This window comes from Sander vitreus, chromosome 17 (assembly GCF_031162955.1).
Source record: "Sander vitreus isolate 19-12246 chromosome 17, sanVit1, whole genome shotgun sequence".
In the NCBI taxonomy this organism is placed as follows: domain Eukaryota; kingdom Metazoa; phylum Chordata; class Actinopteri; order Perciformes; family Percidae; genus Sander; species Sander vitreus.
Window position 1 is genome coordinate 12,754,972 of NC_135871.1, and position 16,678 is coordinate 12,771,649.

Sequence of the window (16,678 nt, forward strand, 5' to 3'; positions counted from 1 at the left end):
AATAACCAGAAATGTTGCGCTCTCTTTGGACCGTATTGCTAATCTGATGTAATTTCCAATGCGATTGGCTGTTGGTGCCTTACAATATTTAATTCAAAGTCGGAGTTGGAAAAAAATTGCCCATTTATTAAACAAAGCAGGCAACGTTACACACTCACTATCTGTACTGATAGCCTAGTTTATATATGCTATTTTATGCTAAATCTGGTAACGTCAAGGCTTGAATAGACAATGATAGCCTGTGTCAGCGGTCTGAAAATGCCCCTTAAAAATATAGTTTCATGTTTTGGCCTATTCCCTTGTTTCACATACTTTTACATTACCCTGACGTTATACATTTGACCACTGTTTTATGTTCCCTGCTGTCGCTTTTCTGTTGCTTTGTCGCCATCCAGTGGAGGTATAACGACAAGGCAAGAAACAGTTGAGACCGTCAGTGAGTAGGCTAGGTCAGTGGGCCAGTTACATAGACTGTTAATATTACTTGTTAATATTCACAGTGACAGTCTATGGCCAGTTAGTGGGTTAGTTTAGTTACTATGTCATCCTGTCATCATGAACATGTTTGGTAGTTTTACTAGCTTATCTTGTGTTTTGACAAACTCCATGCATAACTTTAGCATTAGCTTACCCATGCAAAATATACTGGCTGTCAAACACAATTAGGCCTATTTATAATGCATTTTTGAGGGGAAAAGTTGAAAATTGTACATCATTTTTAAATTAATGAATTAATCACTAAAGTGATCAGATAATTCCTCAAAGGTTTATGTCTAAACAAAGCTTTTGACTTTGGGTAACAGTGACAAAGTCATTTGCATGTCTTTTTTGTGAATGTGAAAGCCAGAAGAAATCTTTATTTTAATTATCCTTAAATGCACAGCAATTACAGTCACGAGTTAGCAAACACAATCAAAAGGAAAGGGTGGCACCAACAACACAACTAATAACTAATACATTATTTTGACAATTCACCTCAGTAAACACAGATGGGAAATAACAAATTATACTGGCTTTAAAATGTTTTGTTTTTGTTTGTGTATTTGCAGACATAAACAGCTATTGCAGACATACAGCAGACTATTAAAACTGAGCTATAAGGCATCTTACAGCTGGTGCATTCACAGACAATGTGAAACAGTATCTGTAAATGTTTATGTATGAACATGCATAGTACCTATATTAAACATCCTGGAGTCTGCAGTCACCTTTTCTGTCACTTTTGGAGCTATTCACTGGGCTAGAATACCTTAATTTAAATGTAGTGGTTCAATGGTCCTTCACTTTAGGTGACTGTCCCCTACATACAGTGGGCCGGGGCATTATTTCACAGTTTTGCCCTGTTTCCCCCACCTTAAGTCAAGTTTTAGTAAACCAGTCAGTCAAGTTTTAGTAAACATCTTACTTATGTAGGCCATGTACAGGTAAGGTGCCCCATTTAGGTACTGATGCAGTGTAAGCATAATCAATATGCATCAGTTTCAGGACAGCCTCACAAATGATAAAACCCCTCTGCAGTGTGAACTGTAACTGCTGATTTTGTATCTAAATTAAGAGTGTCTAGCCATGGTTGATATGAAAAGCATTAGTTGACCACATGGTGGAGTATTTGGGCAGACAACTTAATATGCCACCGAGGGTTTTGTTTTATGTCAAAGGGTTTTTGAGATATTGAAAATAAAATAGATCCCCTACCGTTATAGTAGGCCTATATGTAGCTATATAGGCCACATGTGCGTAATACTTGTTAGAAAGATAGAGTAATATGATTCTGTCCTAATAAAATAAAAGAGATAAGAAAAAAGTTATAGCAGGAAAAATTTAAATATAGCCTATGTAATAAACTCATGTAAAATTGGGAAGTGTGTAACTATACTCACCTGCTGTTTCTCTGCAGTATTTTGGTTATTTTCAGTATTTCGGCGCATTTCCACTCAGTCCCGCCTTTGAGGGATCCCTCCTGTGACGTGGAGAAAAGTTAACTTTTTTTTTCTCCAGCTGAATGTGATCTCGGTTCAACAACTTTTACACGAGCTGCGTAGGAACCACTCTGGATGTTGGTTATTGTCGTAGTTAAAGTGTCAACTATCCGTTTAGAATAATAATTTAAAAAAAACGACATTTTTACTCAGCCTGTTGTGGGACAGAAAGCAGCAGTGCAGAGCTCACACTGGTCATGGCAAAGAAGTCAACTCCAGGCTGGTTTGGAGTTTTTCTCTCTACAACGACTATAGCCATTATTGTGGTGGGGAGTCCGGTTAGCGGTGAGTTGTTTATTTTCTTGGAGGTTTGTGTTTTCCTGCACTAACATCATGCCTCAAAGTGGCATTTTAGGCTTAACTCGATCTAATGTGCAACAGGGACCATCTCTTCTCTGCAGCTGGAGTAGTAAACAGCCTGCTCTTAAATAGCTTTTTATCCGCCGCATTTCCTTAACGCTACATATTTACAGAAAGTGCGTATAACACCCTAAAACGTATAGCAGAGACCGGAGTTTGTTTCGTAGCACTAAACGTGTTTCTTATAAATTCTATTTTAATTATAGTATAAAAACAACTGTGGCTTACTCGGTTGTGGACTGGAATGTTGACAGTAAAAACACTTCAAAATACTCATGCATGCTGAAAAGCATTTGTAAACATTCAGTGAATCAAACTGTATTTTTATTAATTTTCACTAACCATGCCTTTTTAGAAAGATACATTGATCTACATTTTTTTTTTTTAACAATAAAAACTGATAGTGCTAAAACGATTAGATGATTAATTAGCAATCACAGAAATATGTAAATATGTATCACTTTTGATAATCTATTTATCTTTTAAATCATTTGTGGGCACAAAGTCCAAAAAGTTCAAGTTCCTGATATGCTGCTTTTTTTCTGTTGTATGTCATCTTTATTAGAATATCATTGAGTTTTGAGCAGTTGGATGATAATAGATGGATAAATCAAAATTAAAAGAAGAATTAGTTGCAGCCTTAAATCTGTCACACACTCTGGATTTTTTAATGCTACTTTATGGTGAATATTTTGGATGTAAAGACAAGCACAGTTCTTTTTTTAAATCTTTGATGCTTATCATGTCAGACCTCAACAGATACAGCATTGCGATGACTTAACATCTCCCTCTGTAAACAGCTCAGCATTCCCAGGGCCGGTTCAACCGTCCCACCAGGACCTCTGAGCCTCTTGTGACACCTGGCCGTGTTTCAAGGGTTTATCTGAGCCCGGATCAGCTCGGACGGCTGCACTTCAAGCCCACCATAGGCTCCATCCAGCTGTCAGAGGGCCATGAGGCCAAATTCAACTGCTCCATCGACATCCCCGATGCCAGGCTGGAGCCCACCATCCTCTGGGTGAAGGACGGCCAGGACGTGGCGGGAAACATACAGGTGGTGATCAATGATCTCCAGACCATCACAGACGGGGTCATAACTCTCCTCTCCACTGTCAGGTATGTAGCACACATGGAGGTGAAACATAGTGTGATGGGCTAATTACACAGATTGACAAATGTCCTTTTGTACTGTCTTACAGCATTATCCATGTGCAGCGAGTGGATGCTGGGGAGTATCGCTGTAGACTGAATATCAGCAACACAATGGTTCAGTCTCAGCCAATCACCGTCATGGTGGAAGGTGAGTTTCAACATGGTGCCAGAATTGGGTGCTTCTTGGGGTGTCCACATTTTTCATGACACATCTTTATTCTTTCTATTAGGTCTACCGACATTTCTCTATCAACCAGAGGACAGGAACGTAACAAGAAACACACCTTTCACGCTGTCATGTGAGGCGGTTGGACCCCCAGACCCTGTTAAAATCCGTTGGCTCCGTGATGGAGAACCTGATGGTGACTTTCATAACTCTTCCAGCAGCTACTCCGTGGCAGGTGAGACACAGTCTCTCTCTCCCTCTTGCCCACACATACAGAGGATATGTGTTTCACTGTGATCTACTTACAACTGCTATACTCCCTTTCTCCTCTTTCTTGCTGTTCTCCTTACACATTATTCTGAACGACACCTTGAATCAGAAAGAAAGAAGCTGAAGATGTGCTAACATAGATTCATACTTTGTTTACTTATCAGTCTGAATTGAGCTAAAGGAGCTGAAGAAGTCATTTCCTCTGGTAGAAAGTAAAAGTACTCCTTCAAAGTCTGTTTCATCTGCGTCAAATCCTTGAAAGTGCTTTTTGATCAAGCTTTATTTTATGTGTGTGTTTTTTGTTTTTTTTTTAAACTTGCTTTTACTAGATGAACTTCTGGCTTGTATAAAAAGTTGTAAAAGTAGTTAGAAGGAACACACAAGCTACAGCTTATCGAACCAGTTAATTAGTATCACATTGGTTACATTTCTTCTGTGATTGTGTGTGGAAACATTCATCAGCAGAGATAAAGGGACATTTGACTCTCTGATAATGGTGACAAAGCGTGTAGCAGGTCTTAGTCAGCTTGCATCACTTTGTTTGGTGGTTTCTATTCTGCCTCGTCTGTGCTGCCTCAGCATCTGTACCCTGCTTACTGCGATGAGATTTATCATCACAGTCAGTGTCACTGGGGCCTCCTGTTGCACTGCCGAATGGTTAACAGCGGTCATTCACGCATGGTCAGTGCTTTTTGTAATGCTGCCCTGCTAGCTGTATACTGAAGACAATGTGACACTTGGGGAATAACTTAACAGTGGAAATGCAACACTTGCTATCTGATTTAAAGCAATAGTTTGACATTTTGAGAAATATACTTATTCACTTTTTTGCAGAGAGCTAGATGAGAAGTTTGATACGAGTGGTATGAAACTTCTCATCTAAGTTTCGGCAAATGAGCATATTACCAACATTACGAACTGTTGTTTAAAATATGGCTGCAAATATAACAATTGCTTTTAGCGTTTATTCTATAAAATGTCAGAAAATAGTTAAGAAATGCCCATCGCAATTTTCCAAAAGCCAGTTGACACATTCAAATCCCTTGCTTTGTCTGATCAACAGTCCAAAACCCAAATATATTTAGTTTATTAACATATAAGAATAACACAACCAACAAATATTCAAATTTGTAAAGCTGAAACCAGTGAATGTTTGGCATTTTTACAGATTGTTCCAGATTAATTGACTAACTAATCGATTAATCAACTAATTATTTTGAGCTCTACATTAAAGTGTGTACCATATAAACTTGATTATTTTTCCTGAATATACTGAATATAAAAGTCAAGACTGTAATAAGATCAGTTTAGGTTTAAGTTTTAATTTCATGTTAGATGACCATATAGCAGTCTTTCAACGTGGACTCTCCCTTTATGGCCTCAGCTGCCCTCTTCTTGAAAGAAAACATGTGTTATTAGAAGCATAACGTTTGTGCTCTGTATGCTCTAACCCTTCATTTTCAGCTCACCACAGGCTAAGCATTCCTGCTGTAGCCAGTGAGTAGCGATACAGCCAGAAGCTGAGGGGTTAAAGGTTTAGAGCTGTGCTTTGGTCCAGCGTGTGCAAGGGTCTGGGCAGAAAGGGGATGGGGGGCAGCACAGGGAGTCTGTTCGGGGGTTGGCTCCGGGGACAAAGACCTCATTCACGGGATGGCCCACTACCCTGCAGGGAGGGGCTGGAAACGGAGGCTGGCAGACTGCAGGCTACTAGAGATCTGTGCAGGACCAAATATTGGCACAACAAAAACAGTGTAAACACACTCTGCTGCACCTCATGCATATTATATGTCAAGGGCCCCTTTTTCCACTACAGCTTGGATCTCATGATATTACCAGAGTGTATTTGTTGTGTGAAGTGGTGCGTGTGTGATTGTTAATTTTTATTTTAAGAAAGTTATCAGCTCGCACATTCCATTTATTTGTCCATTTATATTGCTTGAAAAAACGGCATTATGTATACCTTCTTAAAAAGATTGCGAAATTGATGGGGAATTAATTTGGGTTAATGAAAGACTTATTATCCACATAACATTATTGTATAATATACATAAATTTAGGTGGACACAGGTTTGGCACCTCAGCTTTGAAAACACAAAGAACACAGACCAAATACCAAACAGTAATCAAGAGTAAAAATGGTAGGCTTAGTTGTAATCTGACAGAGTCGTTCGGCTATATTTGCTGCCCGACTATGAATATGAAAATAACAGACAGCTGGAGAGCTTCCCTCCATAATTTGTAAGGTTTCTATTTGAGTTGCCAACCCTTCTATTTTTATTACAGTGTTGTTGCTTTTGTTTTTGATTTACTCGCCAAGTACAGTGAAAGCAGAACTGCAACTGCTTGACCTTTTATTCATTTCCTTTTCCAGAAAATGATATGACTTAAAAAAAATTAGTGTCTTCAATGAGCCATTAGCTGATATGATTGACACTCTACCGTAGATATTGGCAGAATCAATTTATGAAAACCGCTCCTGCAGCGTAATCCACTCCTCTGTTGTTATATTGAGCACATTATTTTGGAAACACTGCTAAATACATGCAAACACATGCTTCCATGTAACACTCATTTTAAGTAAGGCTCTATCTTTGTGCTAACAGACGCACTGTAGTCAGTGTTTGTATGAAAAGTGAAGCTCTCTTTACCCTGATGCTCAAGAGAGGCAAATTAAAGCGGAGGTGACATTCTGCAGAATGTTAACAAAACATCCCAAGATGGTTCCAGTCATCTCTCACAGGCTGGTCTGTGATTATCTTTGTGGTATAGGTTTCTGAGATAGAGATACTGGAAAGTAGAGCACAAAAGGGACATTATTTAGCAGCTGTCCCAGTCCTATTCTAACAGAATGCAGATCTGGGGCTGTTGAAAGACAGGAATTGTGCGACCAGGAAAAGAGACCCAGCACAAGCATTGTTACCACAGTACATCACACTGAAGAAGCTCAATTTTAGCTAACTGCATGAGGTGCTATTGTGTAAACGTTTGAGGTATAATAAAGGAGTGAGTCACCCCTACGTGTTCTTTGTCAGTTTCATCGCGCTTCTCTATTGAGCCTGACCTGGCACTTTTGCCCCAGATTGGCCTCTTTGGCAAAGAGAGAACTAAGTTAGTTAGTCCAAACGAAGAACCTGATCAGAACATGTCTGGCTGGCTTGTACTTACTGTACAGTATTGAAGTCACACCATTATCAAAATATTCAGCTCTATCTTGACCTTGAGGATTGGTTGTTTTGAATTCATACAGCATTGAAGTGCTACATTGTCCTCTCAAATGTGTCATTTGCAGGTGTGCACAAGTACACTCAGTTCAGCTGCGAAGCTTACAACACGAAGGGTGTCACCACCTCCAGAGAAGCAAATATCAACATCAAAGGTAAAACTGGGTCTTTTGGGGGCTGTTAGACATTCCAAGAGGTTTTCATGCTCTGCAAGCTGACCATCTGCCTCTATGTGAGTGAGTTAATAAGGTTTTCTTTTATGGTGTTTTGTAGTACTTCCCGGCCCTGTGTCTAATTTTACTGTGATGGAGAGGCAGTCCAATAAGTTGATGTTGAGCTGGAGTCCCGGACATGATGGTTTTTCTCCAATAACTAAATGCCATATCAGGGTAAGTCCCACATCTGTACAAACAGTGCTACCGCTTAATGTCTTCAGATTGATCCTTACATGTTCTTTGTTCCGTCTAAGGTTAAAGAGGTGAGTCAGAGGAAAGGGGAGGTGATGACCACCAGGTTCATCAACGTCACAGTGCCGCCTTTCCAGTGCATAGTCCCCGGGCTGCAGGCTATGACGTGGTACAACATGAGTGTTTCCTGCAGCAATGAGGTGGGAGCCTCTCCTGTCACCATGTGGATCCAGAGCAACACCACAGAGGGAGGTGTGTGAGTATTTAAGGAACTTCGGAACAACTTACAGTTTGAATTTTGTTGCCAGTTTGTGATACACCAGCAGATTTGGGGTGCAATATGTAGCTGCAACACAGGGAAACAATCCAAAATCTAATTGAATCCATCCCAGCACATACACATGTTTCTGGCTGTTTGAATTTACACGGCTGAGACTTTATTTGCTTTAAAAACCACCTTGTGTATTAAAAAGAACATCTGTGTTATGCTCCTGCCTCCTTCTCATTATAGCAGAGTCCTGTTTAGGTTTCAGGAACAGAGCACTATATAATTAGCCTACTACTTTCCCATCCAAAACGTGCACAATGTAAGCCTTCTTGCAGTAGCAGCATGTAATAACTGGAATTTACGGAAGTTGCACAAGTACCTACTCTGCTTGTGGCAAATCCCCATCAGAAAAAATGTCTTATCCAAAATCTCTGTTATTTTCCTGAAGGGTCATATAGGAAATAGGAGTGTTCTCACTGAAAAAACACAAAGTTCTTACTGGGTGGAGCTGCTTTCAATTTCCTTCCTAAAGCCACCGCAGGGGATATTTTAGTTGAAAGACTTGATACGGTATGCTGTGCCATGAAATGACCACATACCAAACTGTAATCAAAGATTTCAATAAAGGGGCAGTCTTACTTTCGCTTTCCATTTTTGGCATTTTATATAAAGTCTTGATTTGTTTTACCTCTCTTGAAATGTCTTTATCCCTCTGTTCCCATTTCTTTTTACACTCTCAGTGCCATCAGTTTATCCCCGAAATGTCACAGCACAGCTGAATGAGTCTTGGCTGGTTATCAGGTGGAAAGCTCCCCCAGATGATAAGATAAATGGCATCCTGCGTGGTTATGATGTTATTGTCAGACATGGCACACAAGTGAACAAGGTGAGCTTGCCGACAACACAGTAATTCAAGATTTTTCCATTTGTGAATAATGTTTAAATAATGCTTATTTGCCGAAAGTTAGATAAGAAGTTTGATACCACTCGTATCAAACTTCTCATCTAGCTCTCTGCAAGAAAGTGAATAAGTATATTTCTCAAAATGTCAAACTATTGCTTTAATCAGATAGCAAGTGTTGCATTTCCACTGTTAAGTTATTCCCCAAGTGTCACATTGTCTTCATATGTATATGTACAGTACAGACATTAAAATATGAATGTGCCTACAATGCTTTACGTACAGTGCATATTCTCCTCTATACATACTGTATATTGTAATATAATAACATGCTCATGTTCATGGTGTTATCTTTGATCTTCTCTTGTGAAAGCTGATGTTTTTTTTAACTTTTCTGATAACAATGACTCATGTATGACAAATATGAAAAGAATGCCTATTGGGAATGTGAGATCCTCCCTTTGTCCTGCCTACTGAATCAGTGGTCAGCCTCTCTATTATCTCTGATTTTCCCCTCCTTTTAAGAATCAACAAGGCAGTGAAAGTCATTTACGAGAACTGCCTTTTTTAAGATACACTCTCTAAGAAATAGCACAGTTTATTTTAATACCAATTCCTTTTGTATACATCAATTGTCCGGTGCATTATTCCATGATGCTGTTTGTGCATAGTCATGTTTCTGTTACTGCGTAAGTGCTCTGTGGTACAATGGTGTATTTCCCAGCCTTCCTGTCTGTGTTGTAGTTAAAGGAAGCTGGTGGTGTGAAAACTGGAAATCAGTTTTTTTCTTTGTTCAGCATGTGGCTTTGAGTCATCACAGAGTGAATGGAATATGAATACAACAAGTATGTGTACTATAGGCCAAAATATCCTTATGTGTTGTCCAGTCAGTTGGTGATGTCATCATTACACAAAGGCTTTGTAATAGTAGCAGTGACTAGAAATGTACACAAATACAACTTGTTAAATCATCAGTCCCACCTGCCCCTAAAACCTGAAAAAAAACCAGTTCAGATATACCATCTTTAAATTAGAGCAATAAATAGCTACTATTACTTGCTCACAATTTTGTGTGTTTCATGGTAGGAGTCGTGGTCATCAGATCTGAGGTTGATTTCCAAAATTTGTTGAGAATTTGCTGTTTTAAGAACATTTAGCCACATGTTTCCCTCTGGTTGATGCCACAGACATGATAGACCAGTAATCATGGGCTCAGCGTTCCCAGTCTGACAATCAGCACATTGGTAAAACAGAGAAACCCCATCGTGTGGTGTTGTGAAATATAGCGCTGCGTCTGTCACATGTTCCCTACCATTGCAGCACATGAGCTTATCTAGAAAGTTGTTCTCCTTCCCTTTTTTGTAGAGTTTCATTATATATGATAATCCCCAGTATACAGTTCTGTGGTATTTAACCAGAAGTTTCATACTCCTTGTTAAAGGGACTTTTTAAATTGCATTTCTTGTTTGTTATTGTGCACTAAGTGCAAATGAGAACAAAAGGAGGAGACTTGAGAAGAGAGAGGTCATCACATGTAGCAAAGTTGTTGACCTGGATTTGAGATATCGCACAAATGTACACGATGTTCCTTAGCATGCTGCTGCACCAGTGTTCCTAAAATATGATCTCTTCTTATGGAGAATCCTCTTTCAGTTGAATGACTTACCTTACAACTCTGGTTAGCATGTGACCGACAGTGGGTTTTCCTGACAACAAGTCCACAAAGATAATGATTAACCAGGAAAATATGGTTTTAAGAGGAATCTAATTATAACACTAGGCACAATCCAATTTATTGTTATTATGCTGTGTGTTTTTTCAGATCCACAGTGACACCACCGTGGCCTTTGTAAATGTGCAGGAATTCAACACAACCTACAGTGTGGAGGTGGCTGCATGCACACAGGCAGGGAGCGGCATGGTCAGCCCACAAGTCTGGCTGTTTGTGCCAGAGGACAGTAAGCTGCTCTATTGATTTATCTTATCATCTGTTAACTTTATAATCTGACCAACATAGTTCAGATGCATTGTACTATACTAGAACAATATTACTGCCCTATGAATAGATACAGTGCCTATTAAGGCTTTATACAGTATTTAGCAGCGTGGCTCTGGGGATGGCATCTCTCCATCAGTCAACTACTTTGGTCTAGATTGAAAATTTAGGATGAATTGGCATGAAATTTGATACACACACTCATGGTGCCCTGGGAATGAATTGTAATAACTTTGACTCCCTGACCTTTTATCAGTTCAAAATGTCACCTTGTACTAGTAAATACCAGCAAAACTGACAACATTCCCATCAGCCTCAGCTGTACTCAGCGTTGCTAATATTGCTAATAAGCAAATGTTGCTTGCATGCTAATATTGTCATTATGAGTATGTTAACAAGATGATTTTAGCATTTAACTCAAAGCAACGCTGTGCCTAGCAGGACTACGCTTTACAGAGCCAGTACATGGTTGTTTAAGTTTAAGCTTTAGTCTTGATAGAATGGCCACAACTTGATAAAGCAGGTTTATCTTGGACATTTTCAAAAATATAGTTTGGATACTAGTTAATTGTTTTTAAAGGTGTAATTTAATAATAATAACAGTAATGTCAGAAAGTACTAAAGACTGAAATTGCTGGCAGTAACACATTAGGATCAATCACATATCCTTTTGATTGTCATTAAACCAATGTATCTATGGACATTTTGCTATAATTTTAATTTTGGGGGAAAACAATACACTAATATGAGTTTATATAACAGTGCTACAATGCTGAAACACCCCATTGTCAACAGTAATATAATTCAGAAATCTAATCCTGAATATTGGATTTACGATATTCCATTCGCTGAAAGTTTTTTTCTTCTAAACTTTGATAATTTCTTCTTCCTATCTCAGAGTCAGTGGTGTCCCCATCGTCCGGCCCTGACACCACGGGTCCAGACTCTGTCTATGTTGTTGTGCTGATCGTGGTGTGTCTCTTCATTCTTCTGCTGATTATCCTCTGGGGGTGTATCTGTGTACGCAACAGGACTTCTGACTCTTGGTTTGGGTATGCTTTCACCTTCTGTGCAAACACATTCACGTTCATTTTTACCAACCTTGCTCCAAGTTAGATTGTCTTATCTTTGAAGTTGCTACAGATCACTGTATTTGTGACCCATTTGTCTGCATTGGTTCATATTTACTTTAACAACATACAATATTTGATGTTGTTCATTTTGTTTTGGCGCCTGGGCAGTGTTAAGTAATCTTTCTTCAGTGGCACACTGTAGTAGGACTTGAGAAACTGAACTTTTCCGGACTCTGTTAATAAACTGCCTTTGCTTCCTCTAAATCACCATTGTGTGCACCTGAGTCCTGTAATAACTGTGCAGCTGGAGAGATGGACAACAACCAGCTGTTCATTCTCCAGAATTCATGATTAGGAAGTCTGTGACTCAGTCTTGCCAGTTGACACTCAGGATATGGATAGGAATGTGTCACAGGCTGCTGCTCAGATAGAAAAACAGTAATGACCTGAAAGTCAGGAAAGCAACAACTGACAGGGTTTCCTCACTACGATCACCTCTGTAGTTGAATATCAGCCTGTGTGTGCATGATTACTGAGCTGTAATAACGTTGAGTGAGAGAATTAGCGCATTGTTCAGCATTCCCTGTTTTTTCTTTTTCCCTGTCTCCCCCTGCAGGCAGGTGTTTGGAGGTGTAGAAAAGCTGCAGCCTTTTGTGCAGTACAAACCCGAGAGATCCTACAACCGATCAGCCATAGGAATCACACGTATGTTCTTGAATATATTTCCGTGGAAAAATTAACATATATGCAGACAGTTATGTTGTCCTGCTAAAGGCACAGTTTTAGATGCACAATAACTTGAGTGGGCCCTGTCTACAGTTGGGAACCTTGGTGTTAGTGATGAACTCCAGGCCAAACTTCAGGACATGATGGTCATGAGGAACTTGCTCTCCATAGGAAAGATTCTTGGAGAGGGTGAGTGAGCAGTTTCATTTTGAGAAATGCATAACCATAGGAAACATTCATATCCACATGATTCTAACTAGATTAATACAGATAATAACACATGCAGTGCAGAGTTTGACGTATTTATGATTTTATTCAATCAGGTGAATTTGGCTCCGTGGTGGAGGGACATTTACGACAACCAGACGGAACATCAGAAAAAGTTGCTGTGAAGACAATGAAACGTAAGCTTCTATTACTAAAAGACATCCTTTGGTCATCCATAAACTGTAAAACAAGTAGAAATGGCAGATCATTTTCCTCTTTTTCTTCAAACAGTGGATAGCTTCTCTCAAAGGGAGATTGAAGAGTTCCTGAATGAGGCAGCCTGCATGAAAGATTTCAACCACCTTAATGTCATCAAACTGCTCGGTACGAGTAATGCATTACCTCTTCAAAGTAGAACCCCACTACTCTGTTCCCTGCTCCACACATCCTGACATTATTTCTCTGTATTGTCTTGTCCTCTTTAGGTGTGTGCTTGGAAGTAGGCGCAGGACATTTTCCCAAGCCCATGGTCATCCTGCCATTCATGAAATATGGAGATCTTCATAGCTTCCTGCTGCGCTCACGCCTGGGAGACAGTCCAATGGTAAGATTTCAGCCAAACAGAAATGTACTCCAGCTCATATGAATGATAACTAGACTAAACCTATAATTGTGTTGTGTGTCTGTTTTTTTACACAGTTCTTACCCACTCAGACACTCCTGAAGTTCATGGTTGACATTGCTTTGGGTATGGAGTATCTCAGTGGTCGTAACTTTCTGCATCGTGACTTGGCGGCTCGCAACTGCATGTAGGTTGTTGCAGATACAAAATGTCAGTTTGCTTCTTTAGGGGATTTATGTGATTTTCTGTTCCAGTTTATTCTCAAGTCCATTTCTCATTTCTCTTACAGGCTGCGTGATGACATGACAGTGTGTGTAGCAGACTTCGGGTTATCTAAGAAGATCTACAGTGGAGATTATTACAGGCAGGGCAGAATAGCAAAAATGCCTGTAAAATGGATTGCAGTAGAGAGTCTGGCAGATAGAGTTTTTACTGTAAAGAGTGATGTGGTAAGTAATGCCATCTGCTCATGTCTCTTCCAGTAACAACAGTCACCGCTAATACTGTACTGTCACTAAAGAAGAACTAAACTAAAAGAACTGACCCCTCATCTACACTCTCTTTCACTCCCTACTTTCTGTTGAACACACATTTCAAAATGATTTGTGTGAGATCTACACAGATCAGTCAGCTGAATTTACACAGCACCTATTACTCAGTTTTCCTTTTAATGGTGTGATAATTTTTTTTATTAATAAGTGTGTGGTAATTGAGAATACAATTGTTACCTTATTTTGCAATGTTTCCCTGCTAGAAGTCTAAATGCAGAACATTGGAGATTGAAAATCCAATTTCCTGAAGTGTCAGATGAAAAACAAAAGCCATCTTTTGTGTTGTTGGCAAAAAGGCAGATTTCATGAAGCTGAATGGGGGAAATATATGTTTATACCCCATAATGTAACATAACAATGAAAACTGGAAATGATAACTGGAAAAGAAAAGAGAGGCTGAATACATATAAAATTCCCACAATTTTGTAGTGGACTGAAAATACAAAAATAGATCCTTTTTAGATAATTGTCTGCACACTTTCAAGTCAGCACATTTTAAGAGTAAGGGTTACTCTAGGTAGGATATTAATAGTATTTCTAGATAGCAGGGAAAACAGAAAAGTTTTTCACATGATGGCATATCATCTAAAGGTAATAATTTGTGTCATGCAGTGGGCATTTGGCGTCACCATGTGGGAGATCGCTACACGAGGCATGACACCATACCCCGGGATCCAGAACCATGAAATTTATGACTACCTTCTTGAAGGACAGAGGCTGAAGCAGCCAGCAGACTGTTTGGATGAGCTGTGAGTGTTGTCTCTTCTTTACACAAATGTTGACTTTGATTGTGTTGGAGGTGACCATATCAGAGTCAAGATAGACTTAACTTAAAAATATATAATGCAAGCTTTTCACAGACACAATTTGTGGTTACAATGCTGTCACTTGCATGGGTCGGATCTTAAGTTCCACTATACAACTTGATATGTAGTCCTCTCTTATTTTCTTTCGGTTGCAGCAAAAAACGGCACACTACATGCTAAACTTGAGCACATAGAAGTTGTTTTGCACTTGAAATACTGATGTACAGTACACACTGTTTTTATTTCTCCTTATTTTGGCTTACATCCAGTCCAGCAAACATTAGTCACAGAAAACCTTTAAAACTGGACTGCTTTACTCACCACTGCCAGGCACGGTGAAAGTAGAAACTGAATATACAACTTGCAAATGTTTTTTTCAAAGTTGAGGTTTTACTGAAATTAATCTCTCCAGTTTGTTAGCTGCATCCCAAAAAAGTATATTAAAAAAGTATCAAGAGTTATGAAAAAAAAAAATATGTCCTTTATTTACCCACATCTACTGTAGGTATGAGATCATGTACAACTGCTGGAGGGCCGATCCGCTGGACCGACCTTTCTTTCCCCAACTGAGAGAAATGTTGGAGAAGCTCACAGAAAAGCTCCCAGAGTCTTTCAGCAAGGAAGATATCATCTATATTAACACCAGCTTTCCTGAAGAGGACCATGATGGAGAAACACTGGCACCTACAGAACATCCTGTGTTCAACTCGTCACCTTCCTGCAGTCATCAGGCAGCAGAAAATTCAGTAGTTACTGCGGACATTCACGGGAGCCTGGAGGATGAGGAGGACGATGATCGTTATGTGGTGGTGATCTCCTCTGATCCTTCCCTGAGATCTCCTGCAGTGCGCACTCCTCTTTTATCAAGTGATGCTTTAAGTCAAACTAATGTAGACATGGCTACTGATGTGACAGCTATGGATCACACCTCAAGTGACACTTCTTTACTTCTGTAAAGATTGGTACCGAGCAGATCAAAACTGAATAAAACTGTGGTCCATCAGTACTAAATAGTATGCCTTGTTGCACTGGGAGCACCTTGACATTTCCTGATGTGGACTTCCTGTAGTATGTTTATGCAAGCAGTTTATGCTTTACACGGCCAGCCTGCATGTCAGTGTTAGAATGTTGTCTATGTGTCAATGTCAAATATGTTAATGCACATGTTCCATAAGCTTAAGATACACTGAACTGTGAAATTGTTTACTGTATTGAATTGTGTGTTGCAATGTAAATATAGAAATGTACAGAACATTTGTAAAGTGGTCTTATACTGTACAAAATAAATACATGATTCATAGATGAAAAAGAAGATACATTTAAAAAGTAGAGGCTACAACAATCGAAAAATATTCTTTAAAAATAACTGCACTAAAATATTTAAGTTTAAATATAAAATCCCACGTAGAGACTAAACTAAAAACTAGGACCATACTCGAAAGTGCCTGGTCCAGGCAGCATACACTCTGGACATAGAAATGCAAGTGTAGATGCTGTAAATTGTTTTGTATTGTTACAGGAAGGTGCTTCATTGGAATTGCATGGATCACTATTGAGAATCACTAATGAAATACATGCACGTGTGTAATGCAAACTATGTATGGTATGCTAGATGCTAAATATATGGAGGCTACTAGTATCATAGTAGTAGGCTATATTTGTAGTCAAAAGCACCATGTCCCAGTAAAATTGTCACAAAATGGAAATATTCAGATAAATGCCAGCACTTAAACTGTATTCGTGTAAAAAATACTTTAGTTAAGGTCATGGAAGCTGATAGGAGAAACAAGTTCACCCTTCTCTGCAATGTAAACCCGCACTTTCATGTGTGCTATTGTTTTTTCAGTGATGAAACAATCAATGGCTGACAGTAAAACTGAGGATCTAGCCGGCATGTCGCATGAATGTAATATGGAATGTCCGCATGTTCTTTTGTAATAAAAAACAACAACATTCAAACTCCACGCGTAAAC

The 16,678-nt window shown here is 39.2% G+C and overlaps 1 protein-coding gene across 1 annotated transcript; it reads left to right on the plus strand.

Annotated features, from left to right (window-relative positions):
* The first annotated feature begins 1,918 nt into the window (after positions 1 to 1,918).
* mertka (c-mer proto-oncogene tyrosine kinase a) lies at positions 1,919 to 16,664 on the plus strand. The gene is made up of 19 exons (XM_078273320.1): positions 1,919 to 2,264; positions 3,140 to 3,455; positions 3,539 to 3,639; positions 3,722 to 3,892; positions 7,217 to 7,303; positions 7,422 to 7,537; positions 7,618 to 7,807; positions 8,564 to 8,709; positions 10,547 to 10,682; positions 11,619 to 11,772; positions 12,410 to 12,498; positions 12,613 to 12,708; positions 12,843 to 12,923; positions 13,018 to 13,110; positions 13,212 to 13,330; positions 13,426 to 13,535; positions 13,638 to 13,797; positions 14,512 to 14,648; positions 15,211 to 16,664. The coding sequence occupies exons 1-19, from the start codon at positions 2,177 to 2,179 to the stop codon at positions 15,659 to 15,661; spliced, it is 2,841 nt and encodes a 946-aa protein (XP_078129446.1). The 5' UTR covers positions 1,919 to 2,176; the 3' UTR covers positions 15,662 to 16,664.
* Positions 16,665 to 16,678: the final 14 nt, after the last annotated feature.

Excerpts from the sequence above, each read along its gene's own strand:
- mertka (XM_078273320.1), top strand. The coding sequence starts at position 2,177 with ATGGCAAAGAAGTCAACTCCAGGCTGGTTTGGAGTTTTTCTCTCTACA. Across the intron at positions 3,640-3,721 it reads AATCACCGTCATGGTGGAAG|GTCTACCGACATTTCTCTAT; the intron begins GTGAGTTTCAAC and ends TCTTTCTATTAG. Across the intron at positions 10,683-11,618 it reads GCTGTTTGTGCCAGAGGACA|AGTCAGTGGTGTCCCCATCG; the intron begins GTAAGCTGCTCT and ends TTCCTATCTCAG.